The 24,450-nt window shown below is 46.6% G+C and overlaps 1 protein-coding gene across 1 annotated transcript in view; it reads left to right on the top strand.

The window, feature by feature from the left end:
• IGSF21 (immunoglobin superfamily member 21) overlaps positions 1–24,450 on the top strand; it is a gene marked incomplete at both ends in the record, with an annotated part of 69,845 nt that overhangs the window by 21,414 nt on the left and 23,981 nt on the right. The window contains one exon of the mRNA XM_083375653.1: positions 20,886–21,002. Within this exon, the coding sequence (XP_083231779.1) occupies positions 20,886–21,002 (117 nt within the window). The remainder of the gene's footprint in view (positions 1–20,885; positions 21,003–24,450) is intronic.

A 24,450-nucleotide genomic window follows, 5' to 3' on the forward strand; every position in this document is an offset into this window, starting at 1 on the left:
CTGTCTATCAAATATATCTGTCTATCTATCTATCTGTCTATCTATCTATCTATCTATCTATCTATCTATCTATCTATCTATCTATCTATCTATCTATTATGTCTGCCTGTCTGTATCTATCTATTTATCTATCTATCAAATATATCTGGCTATCAGTGTCTGTCTATCATCTGTCTGTCCATCAAATATATCTTTCTCTATCAAATATATCAGTCTGTCTATCCATCTATCAAATATGTCTGTCTGACTGTCTGTCTGTATCTATCAAATATGTCTGTCTGTCTATCTATCTATCTATCTATCTATCTATCTATCTATCTATCTATCTATCTATCGATCTATCTGTGTCTACCTACCTCTACCTACCTCCCTACACCTATCTATCTAGCTCATCATTTCTATCATCTATTATGTATTTATCCTATCTATCTATCTATCTGTCTGTCTGTCTATCTATCTATCTATCTATCTATCTATCTATCTATCTATCTATCTATCTATCTATCTTATCTAATATGTCTGTCTGTCTGTCAGTCTTCTTGTCCCTGGGGCGGGGGTGGGACATGGCTTCTATTCTGCATAAGCCTTTTCTGCTTAAGGTGAGCGGATGTGGCACGCCTATGACGTGCCCTTCCTGCGTGTTTGCGTGAGCGCCGTTTTGGCTACCTTCGAGGCCACAGTTGAGCGAGGGGGCGAGGGAGGGAAAGGAGAGCAGGCTGAGTGGAGAAAACAGGAGAGGCCCATCCAAACCGGGATGGTTCCCTATTTTTTTAATCTGGAAACAAAAGGGAAAGGAAAGGGATGGGGGAAAAAACCAACCTTTCGGACGAGTGAAACAGGCCTCTTAGCTGCCTCCCCGCTCTCTCCTTCTCCTTCCTCGGGAGCACACCGGCCAGCCCAGCCTGGAAGGGGCCAATTCGGAGGGCCTGAGCTTTCCTTGCTGCCAGGTGGGTGCCCGATGTTCCCACCAAGGGCAAACCTCGGAATTAAAAGGAGGAGCCGATTTAACCTGTGCCAAGGAAGCAGATGGCGAGTGCTGTGCTGTGTTTGGCCACAGGTGGGAAATTGCATTTTTGAACGTTTGAGCCAGGCTGGGTGAATATTTTGTTTAGAACCCACTACGTGCAGGGAATAGCTTGTCTTGTCCTTCCTTCCTTCCTTCCTTCCTTCCTTCCTTCCTTCCTTCCTTCCTTCCTTCCTTCCTTCCTCCTTCCTTCCTTCCTTCCTCCTTCCCTTTCTTCCTCTCCTCCATCCATCCATCACCTTCCTTCCTTCCTTCCTTCCTTCCTTCCCTCCCTCTCCTCCATCCATCCATCCATCACCTCCCTCCCTTCCTTCCTTCCTTCCTTCCTTCCTTCCTTCCTTCCTTCCTTCCTTCCTTCCTGCCTTCCTGCCTTCCTGCCTTCCTGCCTTCCTGCCTTCCTGCCTTCCTTCCTTCCTTCCTTCCTTCCTTCCTCCCTCCCTCTCATCCATCCATCCATCCATCACCTCCCTCCCTCCCTCCATCCATCCATTACCTTTCTTCCTCTCTCCCTCCCTCTCTCCCTTCCTTCCGATTTGTCATTTCCTTGGGTCTGAGTTCTGATGGCTTCACGCATTGGGGGTAGTGAGTTCTAATTCTGAACTGTTCGTTGGACCTCTTCTTTTATTCCCTGCTTCAGTTGAGCCAACTCTGTGCTATCGTGGACTTGTTCCAGTCTCCCAGTTTTAAAAAAAAGGCATTAAATTAAAGAAAATGCCATTTCGGGAAGCATTATTTCAACTCTCTTGGTGTTAGCCTGTTTCATTATATGGTGGGCACTTGTCTTCATCCTTTGTACACCATCCTGCAACCCAGAGCAAAGTGAAATGTTTAAAATAATGGTGTGATCCTCTCTGCATTTAGTGAGAATGCTCTCTCTCTCTCTCTCTCTCTCTCTCTCTCTCTCTCTCTCTCTCTCCCTCTCCCTCTCCCTCTCCCTCTCTCTCTCTCTCTCCCTCTCTCCCTCTCTCTCCCTCTCTCTCTCCCTCTCTCGCTCCCTCTTTCTCTCTCTCTCCCTCTCCTCTCTCTCTCTCCCTCTCTCTCCCTCTCTCTCTCTCTCTCTCTCTCTCCCTCTCTCTTTCCCTCTCCCTCTCTCTCTCTCTCCCCCCCTCTCTCTCCCTCTCTCTCTCTCTCTCTCCCTCTCTCTCCCTCTCTTTCTCTCTCCCTCTCTCTCTCCCTCTCTCTCCCCCCCCCTCTCTCTCTTTTTGGCTGTTGCTTCTAAGTTGATTCTCCCGGTTCACCAAGGAACGTAATTCATTTTTTCCCCCTTAAGAGATAGAATCCTTTGTAGTTGGAACAGCTCAATTTCATTATCAAGTCTCACCACTATTCTGCAGTTTGCAGAAATATCTCTTCATTCCCAGGAGAGGAAAGTCTATCAGGGTATTTTTTTTGGTGTGTGTGTGTGTGGGGGGGTGCGTTGTTGGCGCAGTCCCATCTAACAGTGTTCTCACCTCTTGCACGGAGGATGCAGCGGCTGTGTCTCCATGATAGCATCTTGGTGGGCACAGACACGATTCACCAAACAGAGTTGGGTTTGTAGATGGCTTAAGCTCCATCTGACAGTTCGTTCCAAGGGAATTTGGAAGAGGATGCTCAACATTTCAATCAGATCTCTTCCTCCAAAGTGAGGAGAGGAGAGGAGGGGAGGAGAGGGGAAAGGAAAGGAGAGGAGAGGAATTGAGAGGAAGGGAGAGGAGAGGAATTGAGAGGAGAGGAGAGGGAGGGAAGGGAGAGGAATTGAGAGGAGAGGAGAGGAAGGAGACAAGAGGAGAGGGAGGGAGAGGGAGGGAAGGGAGAGGAGAGGAATTGAGAGGAAGGGAGAGGAGAGGAATTGAGAGGAGAGGAGAGGGAGGGAAGGGAGAGGAATTGAGAGGAGAGGAGAGGAGAGGAAGGAGACAAGAGGAGAGGAATGGAGAGGGAGGGAAGGGAGACAAGAGGAGAGGAATGGAGAGGGAGGGAAGGGAGAGGAGAGGAGAGGAATGGAGAGGAGAAGGAGGGAAGGGAGAGGAGGAGAATGGGAGAGAAGAGAAGAGAAGGAGAAGAAAAGAGGGAAGGAGAATGGGAGGGAGAGAAAAGAAGGAAACGGGGAGAGAGAAAAGGGGAGGGGAAGCAGAAGAGAAGAAGAGACTTACTCTGTGTATCCCTTCTGCGTTGCACCATGGAGCTTTTCAGTGGGGTGTGGCGGTGATTTGGTTCAGCGAAGGTCACTAGGCTGGGCTTCAAACCGTCAACTTCCCTGGCCTTTGACTCTGAAGTCCCCGGACCTCAACGCTATTGAGAGTTGAAGCTGTCCTGGATGACTTCTTCTTCCTAAGAAGACATTTACAATCTGGGACGATTGATTTACGAGCGCCCCATAAAAGCTGTCCAGAGCCCCATTCTATTCTATTCTATTCTATTCTATTCTATTCTATTCTATTCTATTCTATTCTATTCTATTCTATTCTATTCTATTCTATTCTATTCCATCTCTTTCTATTCTATTCTATTCTATTCTATTCTATTCTATTCTATTCTATTCTATTCTATTCTATTCTATTCTATTCTATTCTATTCCATCTCTTTCTATTCTATTCTATTCTATTCTATTCTATTCTATTCTATTCTATTCTATTCTATTCTATTCTATTCTATTCTATTCTATTCTATTCTATTCCATCTCTTTCTATTCTATTCTATTCTATTCTATTCTATTCTATTCTATTCTATTCTATTCTATTCTATTCTATTCTATTCTATTCTATTCCATCTCTTTCTATTCTATTCTATTCTATTCTATTCTATTCTATTCTATTCTATTCTATTCTATTCTATTCTATTCTATTCTATTCCATCTCTTTCTATTCTATTCTATTCTATTCTATTCTATTCTATTCTATTCTATTCTATTCTATTCTATTCCATCTCTTTCTATTCTATTCTATTCTATTCTATTCTATTCTATTCTATTCTATTCTATTCTATTCTATTCTATTCTATTCTGTTCTATTCTATTCTATTCCATCTCTTTCTATTCTATTCTATTCTATTCTATTCTATTCTATTCTATTCTATTCTATTCTATTCTATTCTATTCTATTCTATTCTATTCCATCTCTTTCTATTCTATTCTATTCTATTCTATTCTATTCTATTCTATTCTATTCTATTCTATTCTATTCTATTCTATTCCATCTCTTTCTATTCTATTCTATTCTATTCTATTCTATTCTATTCTATTCTATTCTATTCTATTCTATTCCATCTCTTTCTATTCTATTCTATTCTATTCTATTCTATTCTATTCTATTCTATTCTATTCTATTCTATTCCATCTCTTTCTATTCTATTCTATTCTATTCTATTCTATTCTATTCTATTCTATTCTATTCTATTCTATTCTATTCTATTCTATTCTATTCTATTCTATTCCATCTCTTTCTATTCTATTCTATTCTATTCTATTCTATTCTATTCTATTCTATTCTATTCTATTCTATTCTATGCCCTTCAGGGGGTCTGGGATGGATGACAGCATATTGGCATGAGCTTCTGCAAACTCCTGGCACCAAGGAAGGGTCTTGGCCAAGGACAACAGGCAGCAGGCAGGGTCTTACAGCTCTCTTCCTTTGTGAAACTCGGTGGCACGCACGATGCCAACCTTAGCTTGCCTGCTGGTTTCAAACATTGTTTGCTGGTCTTCTTTAACCTCGTGGACATTTTGTGTGAGAGATGGTTAAGCTAAAGCTTTTTTAAAACAAAAAACAAAGAAAACCCCCTGACTTTTGTCATATTGATGTTTCCCATTAAAATAATCCGGCCATCGTATTAAGAGCTGGGCAGAAACTCAATTTGGAGAAGGGATTCAGAGGCGGTTTAATTGAATCTTCAGATCTAATCAACTTTACAAATCGAATGGGATGCAAACGGATACCTCTAATCAATTTGGAGCGCAGGAATGCTTCAGAATCACGTCAGATTGATTTTCCTAATTGATTCAAATTGTCGAATCAGAGCGATTTTTTTTCCAAATTAAATCAACGATACAAATAAGGTTTGGCCCAACAAGGCTCGGATGTAGAGAGTATTCAGATCCTGGAGCAACACGGCAGAAGAATTTAGAAGGATTTTAATTTTTTTAGCTGAGTCCTACCCGTAATAGCATCTCTCTTTTTTTTCTTTTTTCCCCCTCCCCACCTCCACCGGCTTCTAAAAACCAGCAATATCAGCGCAATCCAGCTGAGATTGGCTGGAAGACTCATCTATGACTCAAAAGACAATTTTGAACGCTTGCCTTGTTAAAACCGAGCCTTTTCTCTGAGTATCTGTCCTCCGTCTGGGGGATGGAAGAGTTCTGGGCTAGCTCGCAGCCTTCCAAAATGGTCATCCATATTGATGGATGAATGGATGGATTATTTATTAAACAAGCTGACATAGCTGCCCATGTACCAGAAGACACTCGGAGCAGCAAACACACAAAAGCGCAACGCAACGAGAACGCCCCTTCCAACAATAAACAAGGTGGAAGCTCTGATGAAAATTTTATTTTATTTTAATTTTATTTTTTTTTACTAGCCACCCTGTGCCAGCTGTACCAACTTCCCGGGCCTGGGGGAAAGCTGACTTGGGGCCATCCCAATTGAGGTGAGGCTGTTGCTAAAGCAGGAGCCAAGGTCTTCTTTTTTTGAAGGACCACCAGGACCTTGCGAGGATCCAGAACGTGCCCTCCATGCCAGATCTAGAAGGATGAGCAGGAGCCACGGAAACAGGTCCTGCAAAGTACTGTTTTGGACCCGCTGAAGGATAGGAGCAACTCTTAGTGATAAACATCCATCAAACATTCCAGGAGGTCAAAAAAAGCTAACGCAATCAATCCTTGGTTGTATAATAACAGAGGCACAGAATCAAAATCACATGAAGTATAATTACTGCTTATACTTCCACACCTGGAATACTCCATCCAGTTGTGGTCACCGCGCTACAAAAAAAGATGTTGAGACTTTGGGAAAAGTTCAGAGAAGAGCAGCTCAGATGATTAAAGGCCTGGAGACCAAAATATCTGAAGAACAGCTGCAGAATTTGGGATTGACTAGTCCAGGGGTAGGCAACCTCGGCTCGTTTATGACTCATGGACTTCAACTCCCAGAATTCCTGAGTCAGCTGACTACCCCTAAAGGTAAAGGTAAAGGTTCCCCCGCACATGCGTGCTAGTCGTTTCCGACTCTAGGGGCCGGTGCTCATCTCCGTTTCAAAGCCAAAGAGCCAGTGCTTGTCCGAGGACGTCTCCGTGGTCACGTGGCCGGCATGACTAGACGCCAAAGGCGCACGGAACGATGTTCCCTTCCCACCGGAGCGGTCCCTGTTTTTCTACTTGCATTTTCACGTGCTTTCGAACTGCTAGGTTGGCAGAAGCTGGGACGAGTAACAGGCGCTCAACTCTGTTACGCGGCACTCGGGATTCAACCTGCCAAACTGCCGACCTCCTGATCGACAAGCTCAGCGTCCTAACCCCCCCCAAAAAAGAAGAATTAGGGGGTACATGATAGCAGTATTCCAGTATTTGAGGGGCTGCCACAAACAAGAGGGGGGGGGGTCAAATTATTCTCCAAAGCACCAGAGGGCAGGACAAGAAACAACGGGTGGAAACTAATCAAGGAGAGAAGCAACCTGGAATTAAGGAGAACGGTGACGACAAATAACCAGTGGAACAGCTTGCCACCAGAAGTTGCGAGTGCTCCCATCACTGGAGGCTTTCAAGAAGAGACTGGATAGCCACTTGTCCAAAATGGTACAGGTGCTCCTGTTTGAGCAAGGGGTTGGACTAGAAGACCTCCAAGGTCCCTTCCAGCTCTCTTCGGATTGATTGAAACCATACCTTTCCGAACAAATGGAGTAAAAGGATCCTTTTTTTACTCGGAAGACCAAGTTGAGGCAGGTCTGACATCCGCGTTCGTTTAGAGTTTGGGCTTTGGGTTACGCAGGAAAAAAAGAAAAAATTTGTTTTGCTTCCTTGGCGATGCTTACGGTCCCCGTTTCATTGCATGTCACGCTCGGGGTGATGGTGTCTCTCGGCTGTGAGCTGAGATTTAACAGCATCCGAGCCCATACAAAGAGCTGAGTTGGCTTCGGAGGGCAAGCCGGATCCAGAAATTGCTACCCGCAGAGAAGAAAGGGGAAAAAAAATTAATTGCAAAACATGCCGGCTTTGAAGCTGTGGGTCTCTTGGCTCAGGAAGGCTGTTGGCACGGTGCAACCAAGATGTTGAGGCCGGCAAGAACCGCTCTGCAGATTTCCGAGCCGTGAAAATCTTCGCGAGCTCTTTGGCCGAAATACTCCGACAGAAGGCGTGGGTTGTGTTTGCGAGCCTCTTGTGATCCCCTTTTAAGGGTTTTTTGCAAAGAAAAGAGGATTACATAAGGAGAGGGGCTTGCGTGTCATGTGTCCTTACAATGCCAGAGATAGGCCGAAGTGGTTAATATACACAGGGATGGCCTTGTCAGCCAGGCATGTCAGCTTTCCTGTAGGATTTGGAGATGGACTCCGAAATGGAACATAGAACATAGAAGAACAGAGCTGCAAGGGACCTTGGAGGTCTTCTAGTCCAACCCCCCCTTGCTCAGGTAGGAAACCCTTCACCATTTCAGACAAATGGCTGTCCAGTCTCTTCTTAAAAACTTCCAGTGTTGGAGCGCTCCAGTTGTTCCATTGGTTGATTGCCCTCAGCGTTAGGAAATTCCTCCTTAGTTCCAGGTTGCATCTCTCCTTGACAAGTTCCCATCCGTTGCATCTTGTCCTGCCTTCAGGAGCTTTGGACAATAGCTTGACTCCCTCTTCTTTGGGGCACCCCCTGAGAGATTGGAAGACTGCTATCATGTCTCCCACCCCCCGTCCTTCTCTTCTTGGTTAGTATCCATCCATCGTTTCTGGCCTTGCCTTTTGGTGCTTTGGAAAATAGTTTTACCTCCTCATCTTTGTAGGAGCCCCTCAAACATTGGAACGCTGCTATGATGTCTCCCCTACTCCTCCTCTTCATTAAACTAGACATACTCAATCCCTGCAACCGTTCTTCGTATGTTTTAGCCTCCAGCCCTCTAATCATTCTTGTTGCTAAATGATGTCCATTAGAATTGGGCAGAGACTTGAATTTGATAGGATTTGACGTGGAGGCTGCCAGGAACTCCTCTATCAAATATCGGCAACAGCTTCAACTAAATTCCTCTTTCTGCCATGATCCTGCACTGGGAAAACTTGCTGTCTCTTGCAGTTGTTCCATGCACACCCACACAAGTTTCAAATTAAACTTGGCACTTCGGATCCCTGCGGAGCTTTGCTTTATACAAACCACAAATGGGAGATCTTCCGTGGTTTGGCTCTGAACAGGCGCAGCTTTTGGGAGAGAAAATGAAATAAAGAATTTTAAGGAACATAACTTACGGATTATTTCCCCCCTTCAGATCAGGAGATCCCGGTTTTCCTTTTTAGTCGTAATAATATGGAATCGTGTTATTGTGAAGATCTCCTTTATTTATCTATCATGTGGCACGGTGTTTCTCAACCGCGGCAACTGGAAGATACGTGGACTTCAGTTCCCAGAAGTCCACGCACCTTCAAGCTGCCACGGTTGAGAAAAACCGGTGTGGCACATTCACCTCCCCGTTTCAGTAAAAAATGCGAGAGATAAAATTACAAAATCTAAAATCTAAAAATATTATAAACGTATGTCTAAATTACAGGCGTCATTTTTATTTTATTTTTTTGCTTCGTTTGTCGCAGCCAGGAAATCCGCAAAGTCTCCATGGTAGAACCTCTGTCCCTGTATGTTGGCTAGTTTGTTTTTTATCCCCACAGTCACAATTGGCTTGATGGCGCTTGGCCCCACTTACGGAGGGCGTTTGCATTTCTATCGTGGCCACTGCAAATTGGGTTCAGTGTCCACATTACACAACGCTGGTCGAATCCGAACCCAAAGCGCCTGAAGGCCAGACAAGACGCAACGGATGGAAACTCATCGAGGAGAGAAGCAACCTAGAACTAAGGAGAAACTTCCTGACAGTTAGAAGAATTAACTAGTTTTAACGGGTTGCCTTCAGAAGTGGTGAATGCTCCAACACTGGAAGTTTTTAAGAAGAGACTGGACAGCCATTTGTCTGAAATGGTGTAGGGTTTCCTGACTGACCAGGGGGCTGGACTAGACGACCTCCAAGGTCCCTTCCAACTCTTGTTATTCTGTAATTGTATAATCCCAGATCAAATCAACCAGTGAAACAACTTGCCTCCAGATGTTGTGGGTGCTCTTTATCACTGGGGTTTTTTAAGAAGAAACCGGACACTTGTCCGGAATGATGTAGGGCTTCCTGCTTGAGCAAAGGGTTGGACTAGAAGACCTCTAAGGTCCCTTCCAACTCTGTTATTCTCTTATTCCGTTAAATCCAGATGGTTTTTCCAAGATCAAGGCAAACTTTGATGTTATGGGTGTGGGGGGTGGCAGTTTTCTATAGAATGCTAGACAGTTAGAACAATTAACCAGTGGAAACACCTGCCTCCAGAAGTGGTGAATGCTCCAACACTGGAAGTTTTTAAGAAGAGACTGGACAGCCACTTGTCTGAGCAGGGGGTTGGACTAGATGACCTCCAAGGTCCCTTCCAACTTCTACTTCTACTTCTTCTTCTTCTTCTTCTTCTTCTTCTTCTTCTTCTTCTTCTTCTTCTTCTTCTTCTTCTTCTTCTTCTTCTTCTGCTTCTTCTTCTTCTTCTTCTTCTATTATTATTATTATTATTATTATTATTATTATTATTATTATTATTATTTACAGAAAGCCAAGCAGATTTAGCTATCCTTTCTTCTGCCTTTAAGCCGTGTTGAGCCTGGAGTTGGACTAGCCCAGGGGTCTTCAAACTTGGCCCTTTGATGACTTGTGGACTTCAACTCCCAGAATTCCTCAGCCAGGCACGCGTGCCTGGCTGAGGAATTCTGGGAGTTGAAGTCCACAAGTCATCAAAGGTCCCTTCAAGCCTTAGGACGATTCTCTCCTTCTTCCCTCTTGTCTCTTTGTCCACCGTTCAGCTCCCGTGGACGATCCCGTTGGATAACCGCCTAATTTGATCAGCCTCTGCCTCTGCCCTCCTTCCCAAGCTGCTCTTTTAGCACCTTAATTAATTAATTTTGGGTGCTTCTTCGAGCAGCTTCTTCAGGCCTGCCGAACCGTTCACGTCTTTCCCCGCTTGGGGTGAACCTTGACATCCTTCTCGTCTTTTGAATGAGCCAAGTCCCGTTCTCGCCGCCAGGAGCCCGCTTTTTGGCGGTAGGATTCACACCTGGAAGAGGAAGGGGGGATGCTGACTACCTCCTGGTTGGATATTTATGTAAAGCAGGGTGCCAGAGATCTCGTCAGCTAATTAAGCTGCCGTCCCTGACGGCAGCGATGTTCTTTCTTGGCCCGGCAGTTGTCAACCTCTTTCACCGCGCCCGCGCGCGAGAAGGAAACAGCTTTGCTTCAGTGAGCGGAAAACATCAGGCGAGATGTACAAAGGGTTGATGAATTACACATGCTGCCTCACTCTCAAAGATGTCCTGATCAAGTCTGACAAGCCGGAATTCCTGCCGGGAACCAGACTGCTCTTGCCCATTAAGAAGAAAGAGACATTAAAATCCTGCTCCGAGACTTGGTAGAGGTTTCCAGAGGCTACGGAGAAGGGATGGTCCTGTGTGGTCATCTCCACGTAGGTTGGAGATGCAATCCACCAGTCAGAAGGGACCTTGGAGGTCTTCTAGTCCAGCTCCCTGCTCAAGCGGGAGATCCTGTACCAGGGGTGGGGGGACCTTGGCTGTTTTATGACTCGTGGACTTCAACTCCCAGAATTCCTTAGCCAGCTTGGGGAAACTATGGCCCCCTCATGACTGGTGGACTTTAACTCCCAGAATTCCTGAGCCAGCATGGGGGAACTATGGCTCCTTCATGACTCGTGGACTTCAACTCCTAGAATTCCTCAGCCAGCGTGGGGGAACTATGGCCGCCTCATGACTGGTGGACTTCAACTCCCAGAATTCCTGAGCCAGCGTGGGGGAACTATGGCCCCCTTCATGACTCTTGGACTTCAACTCCCAGAATTCCTGAGCCAGCATGAGAGAACTATGGCCCCTTCATGACTTGTGTACTTCAACTCCCAGAATTCCTCAGCCAGCATGGGGGAACTACGGCCCCTTCATGACTCGTGGACTTCAACTCCCAGAATTCCTGAGCCAGCATGGGGGAACTATGGCCCCTTCATGACTCGTGGACTTCAACTCCCAGAATTCCTGAGCCAGCATGGGGGAACTATGGCCCCCTTCATGACTGGTGGACTTCAACTCCCAGAATTCCTGAGCCAGCATGGGGGAACTATGGCCCCCTTCATGACTCGTGGACTTCAACTCCCAGAATTCCTGAGCCAGCCTGGCTCAGCTTGGAAACCTCCCCCTTTCCCCTCAGCGTGGCTGGCTCAGGAATTCTGGGAGTTGAAGTCCACCAGTCTCAAAAGCCAAGGTTCCCCAGCCCTGCTCTATACACCATTCCAGACAAGTGGCTGTGCAGTCTTTTCTTCAAAATCTCCAGCGGTGAAGCCTCTGGAGAGGCAAGCGGTTCCACTGGTTAATTGTCCTCGCTGCTAGGAAGTTTCTCCTGACTTCTAGGTTGCTTCTCTCCTTCGTTAGTTTCCACCCATGGCTTCTCGCCTTGCTTTCTGGTGCTTTAGACAACCCCCCCTCCTCTTCTTTGTGGCAGCCCCTCAAATACTGAAATATTTCAATCATCTCCGCCCTGGTCCTCTTTTTCTCTAGACTGGTCCGTACCCAAATCCTGCAGCCGTTCTTCATACGTTTTTCTCTCCCGGCCTTTAAATCATCTCACTTGCTCTGTTTTGCACTTTTTCCAGAGTCTCGCCATCTTTTTCGTAACCTGGTGACCAAAGCCGGACGCAGTGTCCCAGGCGTTTTATAAAGCGGTTGTACACTTCTTTCCCCAGCATGGTGGTGGCAGAGATCACAGAGGGACTCTAGAGATCCCTTCTGACGTTCTTGGAACGGGTGCAGAGGCCCATCAAGATCCCTCACTTTATCAGCCTCTGAAGAGCTTCCCTCCTTCCCTCGTTGAGCATCTGTGTGTCTATGTCAGAATCCATTTATATCACATTCATAAATGCAGGGCTTTTTTTCCCTCATAGAACGCTCAGAACGGAGTTCCGGCACCTTTTTTGGATGGAAACTTGTAGGGTAGGCAAGGCGGGTTGTATGACATGTGTGAGTTCCGGCACCTTTTTCTCTTACAAAAAAAGCACTGCATAAATGTATGTTTAAAACATTATTCTCCCCCCACCCCATTGAATTCTGCCATCTCCCGAGGAAGGCGGGGTTGAACCAGGAACCCTTTATAAAGTTTCAATTTGTAAAACAATACTAAGTCCTGTCTTGTGTTTCCACAACCAAGCATGTCCTAGTAAAAATTCCTTTTGGACTAGAACTGACTCCCAAGAGTTTTTGTTTTCCTAAGACGTGGATTGGGGTGGGTCCTGACAAGTCTACCTTCCCGATCTTTCTCCTAAATTTAAGGCCGGGCAGTTTCGTCTCCTCTGGTTATATCCGCAGGCTTTGTTTCTCTCCTGTCAGGCTGCAGATCGATAAGTAAAGAGATATTTATAGATAGAGATGTGATTGTGTGCAATGGCAGCGTGTCACGGTGTGGGCCTTTCTGATGCTTACCCAGCTGTCTCTTGCAGGCAAAGCCCACGGATATAGGAAAGAGCTGAGCGTATTCTTAATTATTTCTGCCACAGCATGAGAACAGCTGGCTCCTGGTCAGGCAAATTGAATGTTGTGTTTATGCTCCGGCCCGGCATCAGGCTATTTGCCAGAGCCAGAGGGGGGATAGAGGAAGGAGGAGGAGAAGAAGAAGGAGAAGGAGAAGAAGGAGGAGGAGGAGGAGGAGGAGGAGGAGGAGAAGGAGGAGGAGGAGGAGAAGAAGAAGAGAAGAAGAAGAAGAAGAAGGAGGAGGAGGAGGAGGAGGAGGAGGAGGAGGAGGAGGAAGAGGAGGAGGAGGATGGAGGAGGAAGAAGGAGGAGGAGGAGGAGGAAGAAGAAGAAGAAGAAGAAGAAGAAGAAGAAGAAGAAGAAGAAGAAGAAGAAGAAGAAGAAGAAGAAGAAGAAGAAGAAGAAGAGGAGGAGAAGCTTTGGTCGTCCTGGTCCTCCTTCTCCTCCTCCTCTTTCAGTCTGCGTTTTCCATGGCAACAGCCGAAAGCCACATGTGAGGGAATGCGCTCACCAAATCATTTCGGGGAAGCCTGTCTTTTGAAAGAGAAGATGAAACACCCGCAAGAAGGTGGTGGACATTTTCTCGGGTGCCCTGTGGGGGTGGCGGGGTGGTGGTTTCAAAGACAGTTGAGGAAAAGAACGTTGGGACGGCGTAGATGGAGACGGGAGAAGGATCCCCTCTAGGCCACCCTTGTCTCTTTCGGAGCACACCTGATGTTGTGTGTGTGTGTGTGTGTGTGTCTGAAAACTCTTAATCCAGATCTTCATGATGGTGTCTTGGGAGAGGGAGTAGATCCTAGCAAATCCACTTGGTATTCTGGGGGTGGGGTGGGGGAGTGACATGATGCTGAGTGGATGTTGGTGCTGTTTTTTAAAGAGATGCGATGGTTCATGTACAGCAGACATGTCAAACACAAGGCCCGGGGGCCGTATCTGGCCCACGAAGTGGTTTCATGTGGCCCGCGAAGCCATCCTGGAAACAGTGAGGGAACGGCCTCCACTGCCTTGGCCCTGGCCCAGAGACCCTCCTTCTGCCAGAGACCCTCAGAGCTGTCCCACTCCTGCCCAGGCCCCCATAGGCACCCTTGATGCAAACGATGTAGAGTTGGCCATGCCCACCCAGTAGGCCACGCCCACCCTGGCCATACCCACCCGGCCCCCTGAGGGCAACCGCAATGCTGATGTGGCCCTCAATGAAATTGAGTTTGACACCCCTGATGTACAGACTGCTGTCCCTCTTGTCACTTCCCTGTCAGTGGCGGTATCTAAAACAGAATCAAAAGACAAGCAGAGGATCAAACAACTTGCTAGGTGTGGCGAAAGTATCAGATGAAGCACTGCTGGTTAAAGGGAGGGAGGGAGGGAGGAAAAGGAAGGAAGGAAAAAAAGATGTGATGAAAAGATAGAAGGGGAAGTGGGAGGGAGGGATGCGGAGATGTGAGATGCATGGAAGGAAGGAAGGAAGGAAAGATGTGATGAAAAGATAGGAGGGGAAGTGGGATGGATGGATGGATGGGGAGTGAGATAGGTGGATAAATGGAAGGAAGGAAGGAAGGAAGGAAGGAAGGAAGGAAGGAAGGAAGGAAGGAAGGAAGGAAGGAAGGAAAAAGATGTGATGAAAAGATAGAAGGGGGAGTGGGATAGATGGATGGATGGGGAGATGTGAGATGGATGGATAAATGGAAGGAAGAACCCCTAATTGGGTTCTTTGGGGAATTTTGATAGATCATCCTTAGTCATCCTTGTACGTATCCGGCCTTGAAAGGCATCATCGTTATTAATTTTCGATGAACCTGGAGAAGCCATAACGTTTGTGAACTTTGCATTCCGCGGGCAAACCGAAGAGGGCTAGCGGCTTTGTCAATCCGTTTGACCTCCTCTTCGGCTCATCTCTCATGCTGGCTTTATCCCACTGAGGCCGAAGCCCAGACAGGAACATTGCGTTGTTAAATGTGCCTGCTGTGTACATTTTTATTACCTGCGCTTTTAAAGGTGGAAGCCGGGTCTCTTGTCATTTGCTGGGGATGTTTTGATGATTGATTTATGCCAGCTGTCAGGGGGCCTTCATCGATCGGGGGTGGGGTGGGGTAGAACTCCAATAAATAAATCGACCCCCCTTATAATCTGTCCCATTCCTGCGTGAGTTTCGTCCATCCTAAGGAGATTTTTCTTGCGCAGGTTAGTTAAACTGTTGGACGCAAACCAGCGTGAGCTGCTTCTTCCATTGACTGGCTGTTTCTACGCCTGTTTGTGGCGGTGGAAGGATTGGAGTATAAGTGGGATATCAAGTTTATTATAGCTATCTTCAGCCTGTAAGTGGCTTTGGAGAACATTGAGGATGGGGTGGGTGGGTGGGGAGAAACATCTGAGAAACTGCTGGGGAACATGGTTTTGATCTGTTGTGTTTTGTGCCAGCTGGATGGAAATCACCCACCCATCCTCCGGCTGTGCTAAGAGGCTTCTAGAGGCCTTGTTGTAATTTGTGTCTCCAACTGTGACTGCAAGCATCAAAAAGCCGACGGGAATAACACTCAGAAGCCCGTGTCTCTCTTGTCACCGGGTCGAACTAAATTGGTTGAGTTGTCAGGAGAAGGAAAGCTGGAGGTGGAATTGATTCCACTCACCGCAACCAGGTCAGACCCTCGATGCATCCTAATTTATATACTTCTAGAAGAGCCTTAGCTAATGTCTGGTGTCTTCCAGCTATGCCAAGTTTAAAGTTGCATTCACCTCCACCTCTTTCTTGAAGTATTAATACCGCTTTACAAGGCCTTGGTAAGGCCACACTTGGAACGCTGCATCCAGTTTTGGTCACCGCGATGTAAAAAGGTGTTGAGAGTCTAGAAAGAGGGCGGAGAAGAGCAACAAAGATGATCAGGGGACGGGAGGCTAAAATATTTAAAGAACGGTTGCTGGAATTGAGTATGTCTCTAGTTTAATGAAGAGAAGGACCGGTGGGACATGATAGCAGCCTTCCAGTATCTCAGGGGCTGCCCCAAAGAAGAAGGAGTCAAGCTCTTCTCCAAAGCCCCTGAAGGGTGGACAAGAAGCCACGGATGGAAACCCATCAAGGAGAGAAGCACCCTGGAACTAAGGAGAAACTTCCTGACAGCGAGAACAATTGATTAGGGTTTCCTGCCTGAGCAGGGGGTTGGACTAGATGACCTCCAAGGTCTTTCCCAACTCTGTTATTTTGTTATTTCTAACACTTCTTACGTCCAGCTTTAATGGCATGTGCAAAATAAGACCGGGGGATGAATTTGTCTATAAGCGGATTCGCCTTTTAAAAGAGCAGAGCGAACGTTTAGCGAATTAAATATATATATTAATTAAAGAAAACTTTTGAGGGAAGCCAAGCATTCAACAACAGTACGGTTAGGATTATATTTAGTAATTTCCATCCCAGGAGCAAGTCAAATCTTCCCATCCTCTCGCAATTTCTAGTACAGGGGCAATCACATATGGAGGAAAGGGTTTAGGTCAGGGGTAGGCAACCTCGGCTCTTTTATGACTCGTGGACTTCAACTCCCAGAATTCCTGAGCCAGCCATGCTGAGGGGAAAGGGAGAGGTTTCCAAGCTGAGCCGTGCTGCCTCAGGAATTCTGGGAGTTGAAGTACACCAGTCATGAGGGGAGCATAGTTCCCCCGTGCTGGCTCAGGAATTCTGGGAGTTGAAGTCCACGAGTCATGAAGGGGCCATAGTTCCCCCGTGAATTCTGGGAGTTGAAGTCCACGAGTCATGAGGGGGCCGTAGTTCCCCCATGCTGGCTCAGGAATTCTGGGAGTTGAAGTCCACGAGTCATGAGGGGGCCATAGTTCCCCCGTGAATTCTGGGAGTTGAAGTCCACGAGTCATGAGGGGGCTGTAGTTCCCCCATGCTGGCTCAGCAATTCTGGGAGTTGAAGTCCACGAGTCATGAAGGGGCCATAGTTCCCCCGTGAATTCTGGGAGTTGAAGTCCACGAGTCATGAGGGGGCCGTAGTTCCCCCATGCTGGCTCAGCAATTCTGGGAGTTGAAGTCCACGAGTCATGAAGGGGCCATAGTTCCCCCATGCTGGCTCAGGAATTCTGGGAGTTGAAGTCCACGAGTCATGAAGGGGCCATAGTTCCCCCATGCTGGCTCAGGAATTCTGGGAGTTGAAGTCCACGAGTCATGAAGGGGCCATAGTTCCCCCATGCTGGCTCAGCAATTCTGGGAGTCCAGGAGTCATAAAAGAGCCAAGGTTGCCTAAGGTAGATTATGATTGTTTGTATTTTTATACCCTGTATTTAGCTCTGGGAAGTCGGGGAGGGGGGAGGGGGAAGGGAGGGAGGTGTTGGGGAGAGGGGAGGGGTTGGGAGGGGTTTTGTTTTGTTAAAAATGTAAAACTTTTCAATAAAAAAAATAAAAATAAAAGAGCCAAGGTTGCCTACCCCTGGTTTAGGTAGTTGCTGTGCCCAAGCTAATGAAAAAAAAAATAACAATAATAGGAATAATAATGGTAATGATAACAAAACAACAGTAGTAGTAGTAGTAGTAGTAGTAATAATAATAATAATAATAATAATAATAATAATAATAATAATAATAATAATAATAATAATAATTTAACAACAACAACAGCCACAAAATCAATCTTGGAGTGCCTATATAATTGGTTATGTCCTTGAAAACTTCCAGTGCGTTTCTCTCCGTAGCGTGTGTGTGATTTACAAGCCAGATAATTCTCTGTCTCTGTGTCTTGTCTTGTCTTTTTTTTTTTCTTTGTGTGCCCTGGAGAGTGTGTATTTTCTTTGTAATAAAACCTTGGCTTAGGCAAATAAATTTGCAGAGACAGTTTTACTGACAGCTGTCCCCCCCTCCTGACTTTCTCCCACAGCCCTGTTTCCATGTAATAAAATGGCGGGGGGGGGGGGGTGGTGGTGGAAAGAAACCAGAATGAAATTTCAACTAAGCCAACGCTGGGTGCATTTTAAAAAACTAGAGCCGTGCAGAGGTAACCGCGGAAGTGCTTCTGAAAGGCCCGCTCGGCTTTCATCTCAACCCGTTTCAAGTTTGCCCAGCTCTCAACCCAAGAAAATAAATCGTAAAATAAAAAGTCAGAGGTCATCTCGACCAGTTATCACAAAGGATGGAGAGGATAGATTTATTCCCCCCTTCCTTTTTTGTCAAACAGATGCAAAGTGTTTCATTTGGGGGGGAAAAGAAGAAAAAGAAAGATTTTAATTTTTTTTTACCAGTGGGAGGGGGGAAAAATCACCGGGTTAGAATTTCCTAGGGTATTCCTCATTCAGCAACTGCCTTGTTTAGTCACCCGTTTGCAGCTACAACACAGGTGCAAAAAAAGTTTAGGGCCATTCTTGCATTGATGCCCTTTGCAGATCTGTAAGGTCACAGTTGCAGCTGCAGTTTCCTTTAGTGACTTGCCTTGCTTAACAACCAGTTTGCGGGTCCCAGGTGTGGCCACCAAATGAGGACTAGCTGCATTTTTATGTGGCCGTTCGCAGCAGCTGCGCCCAAAGCGGCTTTTGAGATCAGCCTAAGGTCAAACCACGATCAGTAAAATCATGGGTCAGTACATCCTATTATGCCTGTGGATCAATGCTTAATCAATAGGTTCCTACGAAGGTGATGCAAAACAAATGCATGAGCAACCCAGCTGTTATCTTTACCAGTAAAGGAGAATATTTGTAGCTCGGGGTTGAAATGAGGGGTCCCCGGTGTTCTCTGAGTTGGATTGTTTTCTTGCAGACCAGCTAGGTAACATTATCAGGGCTAGTTAGTGCTAGATATCGCTGATGATTGTTACCTAGTTTGGGTAATGAAACATTTGCAAGAAAACAATCAGACTCAGAGGGCAGCAAGAATCATCATCATTATTATTATTCTAGATGACCTCCAAGGTCCCTTCCAACTTCTTCTTCTTCTTCTTATTTTTTATTTTATTTATTTTAATCCCATTTATATCCCGCCCTTCTCCGAAGACTCAGGGCGGCTTACAATCTAAGCACAAACCAATGTGCTTAGCCTTCTTCTTCTTCTTCTTCTTCTTCTTCTTCTTCTTCTTCTTCTTCTTCTTCTTCTTCTTCTTCTTCTTCTTCTTCTTCTTCTTCTTCTTCTTCTTCTTCTACCCAACAAAAAAAAAACCTGTGGAGAAAACCTTATCCTTTTCTTAAATACCTTCTGCATGTTCCACCAAATTTTAATCCAAAAAGCTTTGACTTTTTTGAACAAGTCCACCATATATGGTAATACGTTGCATCCTCACAACCACACCTCCATCATTTAGGCTTGTTGTGTCCACGGGAGCGCAGCGACCTAGCTCTTCGTCTCCCGAGCACCTCCATCCTCAAAATGGGGCTGGTGACCCCTCCGTCTCCCCAGATATTTATTTATTTACTCCCTTATTTGCTCTGAATTTGCTTATGAGCACCCTCTGCGTTTTTCACATTTCCCTCAGAAGAGACATTTTGACACTGCCGGCAGGGATGTTATTTCATTAGCAGGTTTCACATCTTGCCGCCTATTATCTTGGAAACAACGAGGTGTAACTTGGGAATAAGCGGAGGTGGAAGCGAGAGAGTAGAGCTCTCGGTTCTGGCGGGTCTGAGGAATCTTTCCTCTCTTTCTTTTCCCTCCGTTTTCTGGCTTCCCCTTCTGGGCCGGCAAGCGGGAAGGCCTCACAAAATGGCAGCCATTTTGTTCCCTGCAGACCGATGTGGTGGTTGTGCTTGGATGCTCTTGGCTGTCTTCCTTTGTTTTTATTGGAGACAATAACTCTTGTTTTCTTCCGTCCATCCCTCCATCCGCTCAGCTTGTCCATCTGTCTGTCATTTCTCTCCCACACAAAGACAGATCTGTCTGTCTGTCTTATCACCTCACACTCCTCTAATTATCTCCCTCTTTCCATCTGTCATCTGTCTGTACCTATCCATCATCCAGCCATCTATCATCTCAAACATCTCTCTCGATATATCTTTCTGTCTGTCTGTCGTCTCACACACATCTAATTATCTCTCTCTCCATCTATCATTTCTGTATATCATCCATCATCTCAAACATCTATCTATCTATCTATCTATCTATCTATCTATCTATCTATCTGTCTATCTATCATGTCTCCCAAATCTATCTATATCTCTCTCTCTGTCTCTGTCTGTCTGTCTGTCTGTCTGTCTGTCTGTCTGTCTGTCTGTCTATCTATCTATCTATCTATCTATCTATCTATCTATCTATCTATCTATCTATCTTTCTCATCTCTCCTAAATTTATCTATATCTATCTATCTGTCTCTGTATGTCTATCTATCATCTCTCACACTCCTTCCTTCCTTCCTTCCTTCCTTCCTTCCTTCCTTCCTTCCTTCCTTCCTTCCTTTCTTTCTTTCTTTCTTTCTTTCTTTCCCTCCCCTTCCCATTTCATATGAGTTTATTTTTAAACTGCGTAGCTGCAAATAAGCAGATGCTAGAAGAAATTACGAGAAATACGAAGGGGTAAGAGGTGAAAAAAACATTTCAGAATTTATTTTCAGGGAAAAAGGTAGTCGAATTAAGTATTTACAAGTGGGAGTCTGGGAAAATCAGCGCATAATTGTGAAGGAAGCTGCACGATTGTCTTGGAGCTTTGAACACCGTATTATTACACTGGAGAAGCAGATACAAAATTGGGATTTCAGCTGGTGACTTTCTGTAAAATAAAGATGGTTCGTTCGTTCATTGTTTCTGGAAATTGTGATAAGCAGATTCAAGAAAGGTTCTGGTTAGGTGTGATGCGTGAGCCCACTATTTAGCTAAAGGTCTTCTGGGAGGTGGATCTTGTTGTTTTTAATAATAGGATGAGTGTCATTCCTGAAAGGGGATCCATGCAATCTAGACCTTTCTTCCCCAGTTCAACCAGCAAAGATACTGGTTGGGATGGTGGAAGTTGCAATTTACACCCTCTCAACTGCCAGTTGAGTTGAATATCTTCTGGGAGCTGGTATCAATGGGTAAACAAACGAGATGTTCAACCATCAACCATGACAGGTGGTGAACATCTCATGAACTTCCCTCCATCCTTTGTCATCTTCTGAAGTGCTCCAAAATTTTTAATTTTCCACTTCTCTGATATCTCCTTTGGCAGGTAACAGACGGTGGCACCATCAAACAGAAGATCTTCACCTTTGATGCCATGTTCTCCACCAACCAGTCACACATGGAGAACTACCGCAAGAGGGAAGACCTGGTCTACCAGTCCACAGTGAGGTAACTCAAGCCGTCTCCTTTCAAAACTGTTCCCACGCGCCGTAACCCTGCAGAGATACAGGCAGAGTTGTTGAGTATCCCATCCCAAATCAGATTTATTTCCAGAGTCAAGTGGACTCGATTTAGCCACAGAAACCCAACGATCGTGGATCAAAAATCTACGATGAGCAGAGGAACGGAACAAAGTTGCTTGGAAGATCTGAATTAATTCAGTGGGGTCCCTCTTATGGCTCGTGGTGTCAACGATAGCAGCCATAAGCCGAGGACTTTTGCAGCCTTGGCATCCACCTGACTACACGCCACAAAAACGGTAGCAAAATTCTGTCAGTTCACATGGGTGACCCGCTCTACAACGATCGTGACTTAACGACCGTACGGGTTAGTCCTCAACTGACAAGCATTCATTTAGTTCAAAGTTATGTCCCTGAAAAAAAGTGATTTTCGGCTGTTTTTCGCACTGATGACCATTGCAGCATCCCCATCCCGGGTCACGTGATCCCTAAACTCAATAGAGAAGTCAGACTTACTTAGCAACCGTGTGGCTAACATAACAACTGCAATGACTCACTTAACAGCCGAGGCAAGAAAGGTTGTAAAAACGGAGCAAAACTCACTTAACCACTTCCTTGTTTAACAACAGAAATTTTGGGCTCAGCTATTGGTCGTAAGTAGAGGACTACCTGTAATGGCAAATCACTATTATGGTCATAAGTCGGGGAGTGCTTTCTATGCCACCTTGAGCTCTGCCACACGTCTTTTGGGCATCAGAAGAGCCGTGGTGGCTCAGTGGTTAGAATGCAGCATTGCAGGCAAACTCTGCTGACTGCCAGCAGTTCGATCCGGACCGGCTCAAAGTCGACTCAGCCCTCCATCCTTCCGAGGTGGGTAAAATGAGGACCCAGATTGTTGGGGGGCAACAGGCCGACACTCTAAACCGCTTAGAGAGGGCTGCAAAGCAACTGTGAAGCGGTATATAAGTCTAAATGCTATTGCTATTGTTATATAAGAGCCGTGGTGGCGCAGTGGTTAGAATGGAGCATCGCAGGCTGACTCTGCCCACAGCCAGCAGTTCGATCCTGACCGGCTCAAAGTCGACTCAGCCTTCCATCCTTCCGAGGTCGGTAAAATGAGGACCCAGATGGTTGGGGGGCAAATATGCTGACTCTGTAAACCACTTAGAGGGGGCTGTAAAGCACTGTGGAACGGGATATAAGTCTAAGGGCTACTGCTATTGTCCGACCTTCCTTCCTTCCTTCCTTCCTTCCTTCCTTCCTTCCTTCCTTCCTTCCTTTCCTTTCCTTTCCTTTCCTTTCCTTTCCTTTCCTTTCCTTTCCTTTCCTTTCCTTTCCTTTCCTTTCCTTTCCTTTCCTTTCCTTTCCTTTCCTTTCCTTTCCTTTCCTTTCCTTCCGTCCATCCATGGTATGCAGTGCTTAAAATGCAGCATTGAAGGCTGACTCTGCCCACAGCCAGCAGTTCGATACTGACCAAGTCGACTCAGCCTTCTATCCTTCCGAGGTGGGTAAAATGAGGACCCAGATGGCTGGGGGGGGGTAAATATGCTGACTCTCTAAACCGCTCAGAGAGGGCTGCCAAGCAACTGGGAAGCGGTATATAAGTCTTCAAGTACTACTGCTACCCTTTTCTCTCTTCGGTGCGTAGTTGTGATCGCGGCTGCGGTGGTACACCGGTGGTTGTATGTTGCAACCCAGAGCAGAAGGGACAGGACACGCGTCGTCGCTCGGCAGGGAAATAAGAATCGATGCACGGCGTGGGGAAGCAGTGTGCGGGGATAGAAGAGGGCAGACAACGTGGGGTGGGGAAGGGGTGCTCCTCAGCGGAAAAGACCACGACTCAGCCGCGGCCCACCGAGGCCGCCCAAGTTGTTGGCAGACGCAGCTGCTGCTGCTGCGGTTGCTTGATTGGCGGGAGAGACGTGGGGGGGAGGGAGATAAGGAGTCCACATTTACATATAAATGAAGATATTTACAAATTAATGCATTTCGAGCAAGGGGAAAGTCCCAGCATTGCAGCTGCCAAGGCGACAGCACTCCAAAGAGTGGGATGGCGGACTGGGGGGGGGAAGGAAGAGGTGGACCCGAGTGCGAGGCAGAAGGAGAAGCCAGATGGGGCGCCTCCGTTCGGGACCTGGCGCTCTTAGCTCAATCCTGGGCAGGATTTTGGCCCGAAACTGCGTTGCTAATCAGTTCGTGTTCGTTTGCAAGCAATCCTTCGCTTACCAGAGTTCATTTAGCGACCGTTCAAAGTTACAAGGGGCATTGAAAATAGTTGTGACTCGGGACCGTTTTTCCCCCCACAGTTACGCCCTTTGCCGCCTCCCCACGATCACCCGATCAAAATTCAGACACTGGACCACTGACTCACATGTATGACGCTCGCCTTGTCCCGGGGTCACAATGCAGGGAAGCCCAATTCACTTAACAACCGGGTTACTAACTTACCAACTCGCACTGATTCATTTAACGACTGCGGCAAAAGGAGGCAAAAGTCAACCAATGCCTCACTGAACGGCAGAAATTTTGGTCGTCGGCTGAGGGACTACCTGTGCTTTGTTACATGTAGGCGCCGTCGTTAAGCGAGCCGCCTCCAGCTTGGTGACCTTTTTGCGGCAGCCGTTAAGCGAAGCCTGCCGTCGTTAAGCGGATCGGTCCTCCCTCGTTTACGGTCTTGGCTTCCCTGAGGTCAGGCTGGCGAAGGTCGCCCGCAGGGACGCTGCGGCCGTCGTTAAGCGCAAGGACCGATCGCCAGTCACTTTTTACCCAGCACGGCGTAACTCTGAATGGTCGCTAAACGGAAAGCCGTACGTCGGGGACCCTCTGTACCTCGGAAGTCCAGTTTTTGCGGAAGATTCAGGCAAGAGAAGAACGTTCGACGTTCATTTGGATGCCCGGCTCTCCGACCCCCCACCGCTTAAAGACCAGTGGGAGACAAGGAGCTTTTTTGGGGGGGGGGGGTTGGAAATCTGCGGGAAGCATTGATTTTGCCCCCCTCTCACAAGTGAACACACACACACCCCAAGTTCCAGCTTTCTTCAAACCGCTTCCCATCGCTCCCCTTCTGGGCCCTGCGCATAATTAGGTGCATAAAATATATCCCACAATGGGGTTTGCAAAGTGGGGGGGGGGCGTTTTAGGGCAGAGGGAAATTAAAGAATCTTTTAATGAAAGGAATAAATCTTTGCATTTATCCTGCGCCTGGTTCCCTACGGCCCTCTTTGCAGGACAGGAAGAAGCGGAAAGTCAAGCCTCGCCCTGTTTTTTTTTTTTTGGAGGGGGGGAGAGGTGGGGGCTGTTTTTCTCTCTCTCTCTCCTCGACCGTAGCCAAGGCCGCTGGTGGTTCAGCCCCTTGGAGACAGGCTGTGTTGGGAGAGGAAAGGGGGGTCTTCGCAGCTGCCTCGGAGGGGGGGGAGGTCCAAATGCAAGGTC

This window comes from Vipera ursinii (genome assembly GCF_947247035.1).
Source record: "Vipera ursinii genome assembly, chromosome: 17".
NCBI lineage: Eukaryota > Metazoa > Chordata > Lepidosauria > Squamata > Viperidae > Vipera > Vipera ursinii.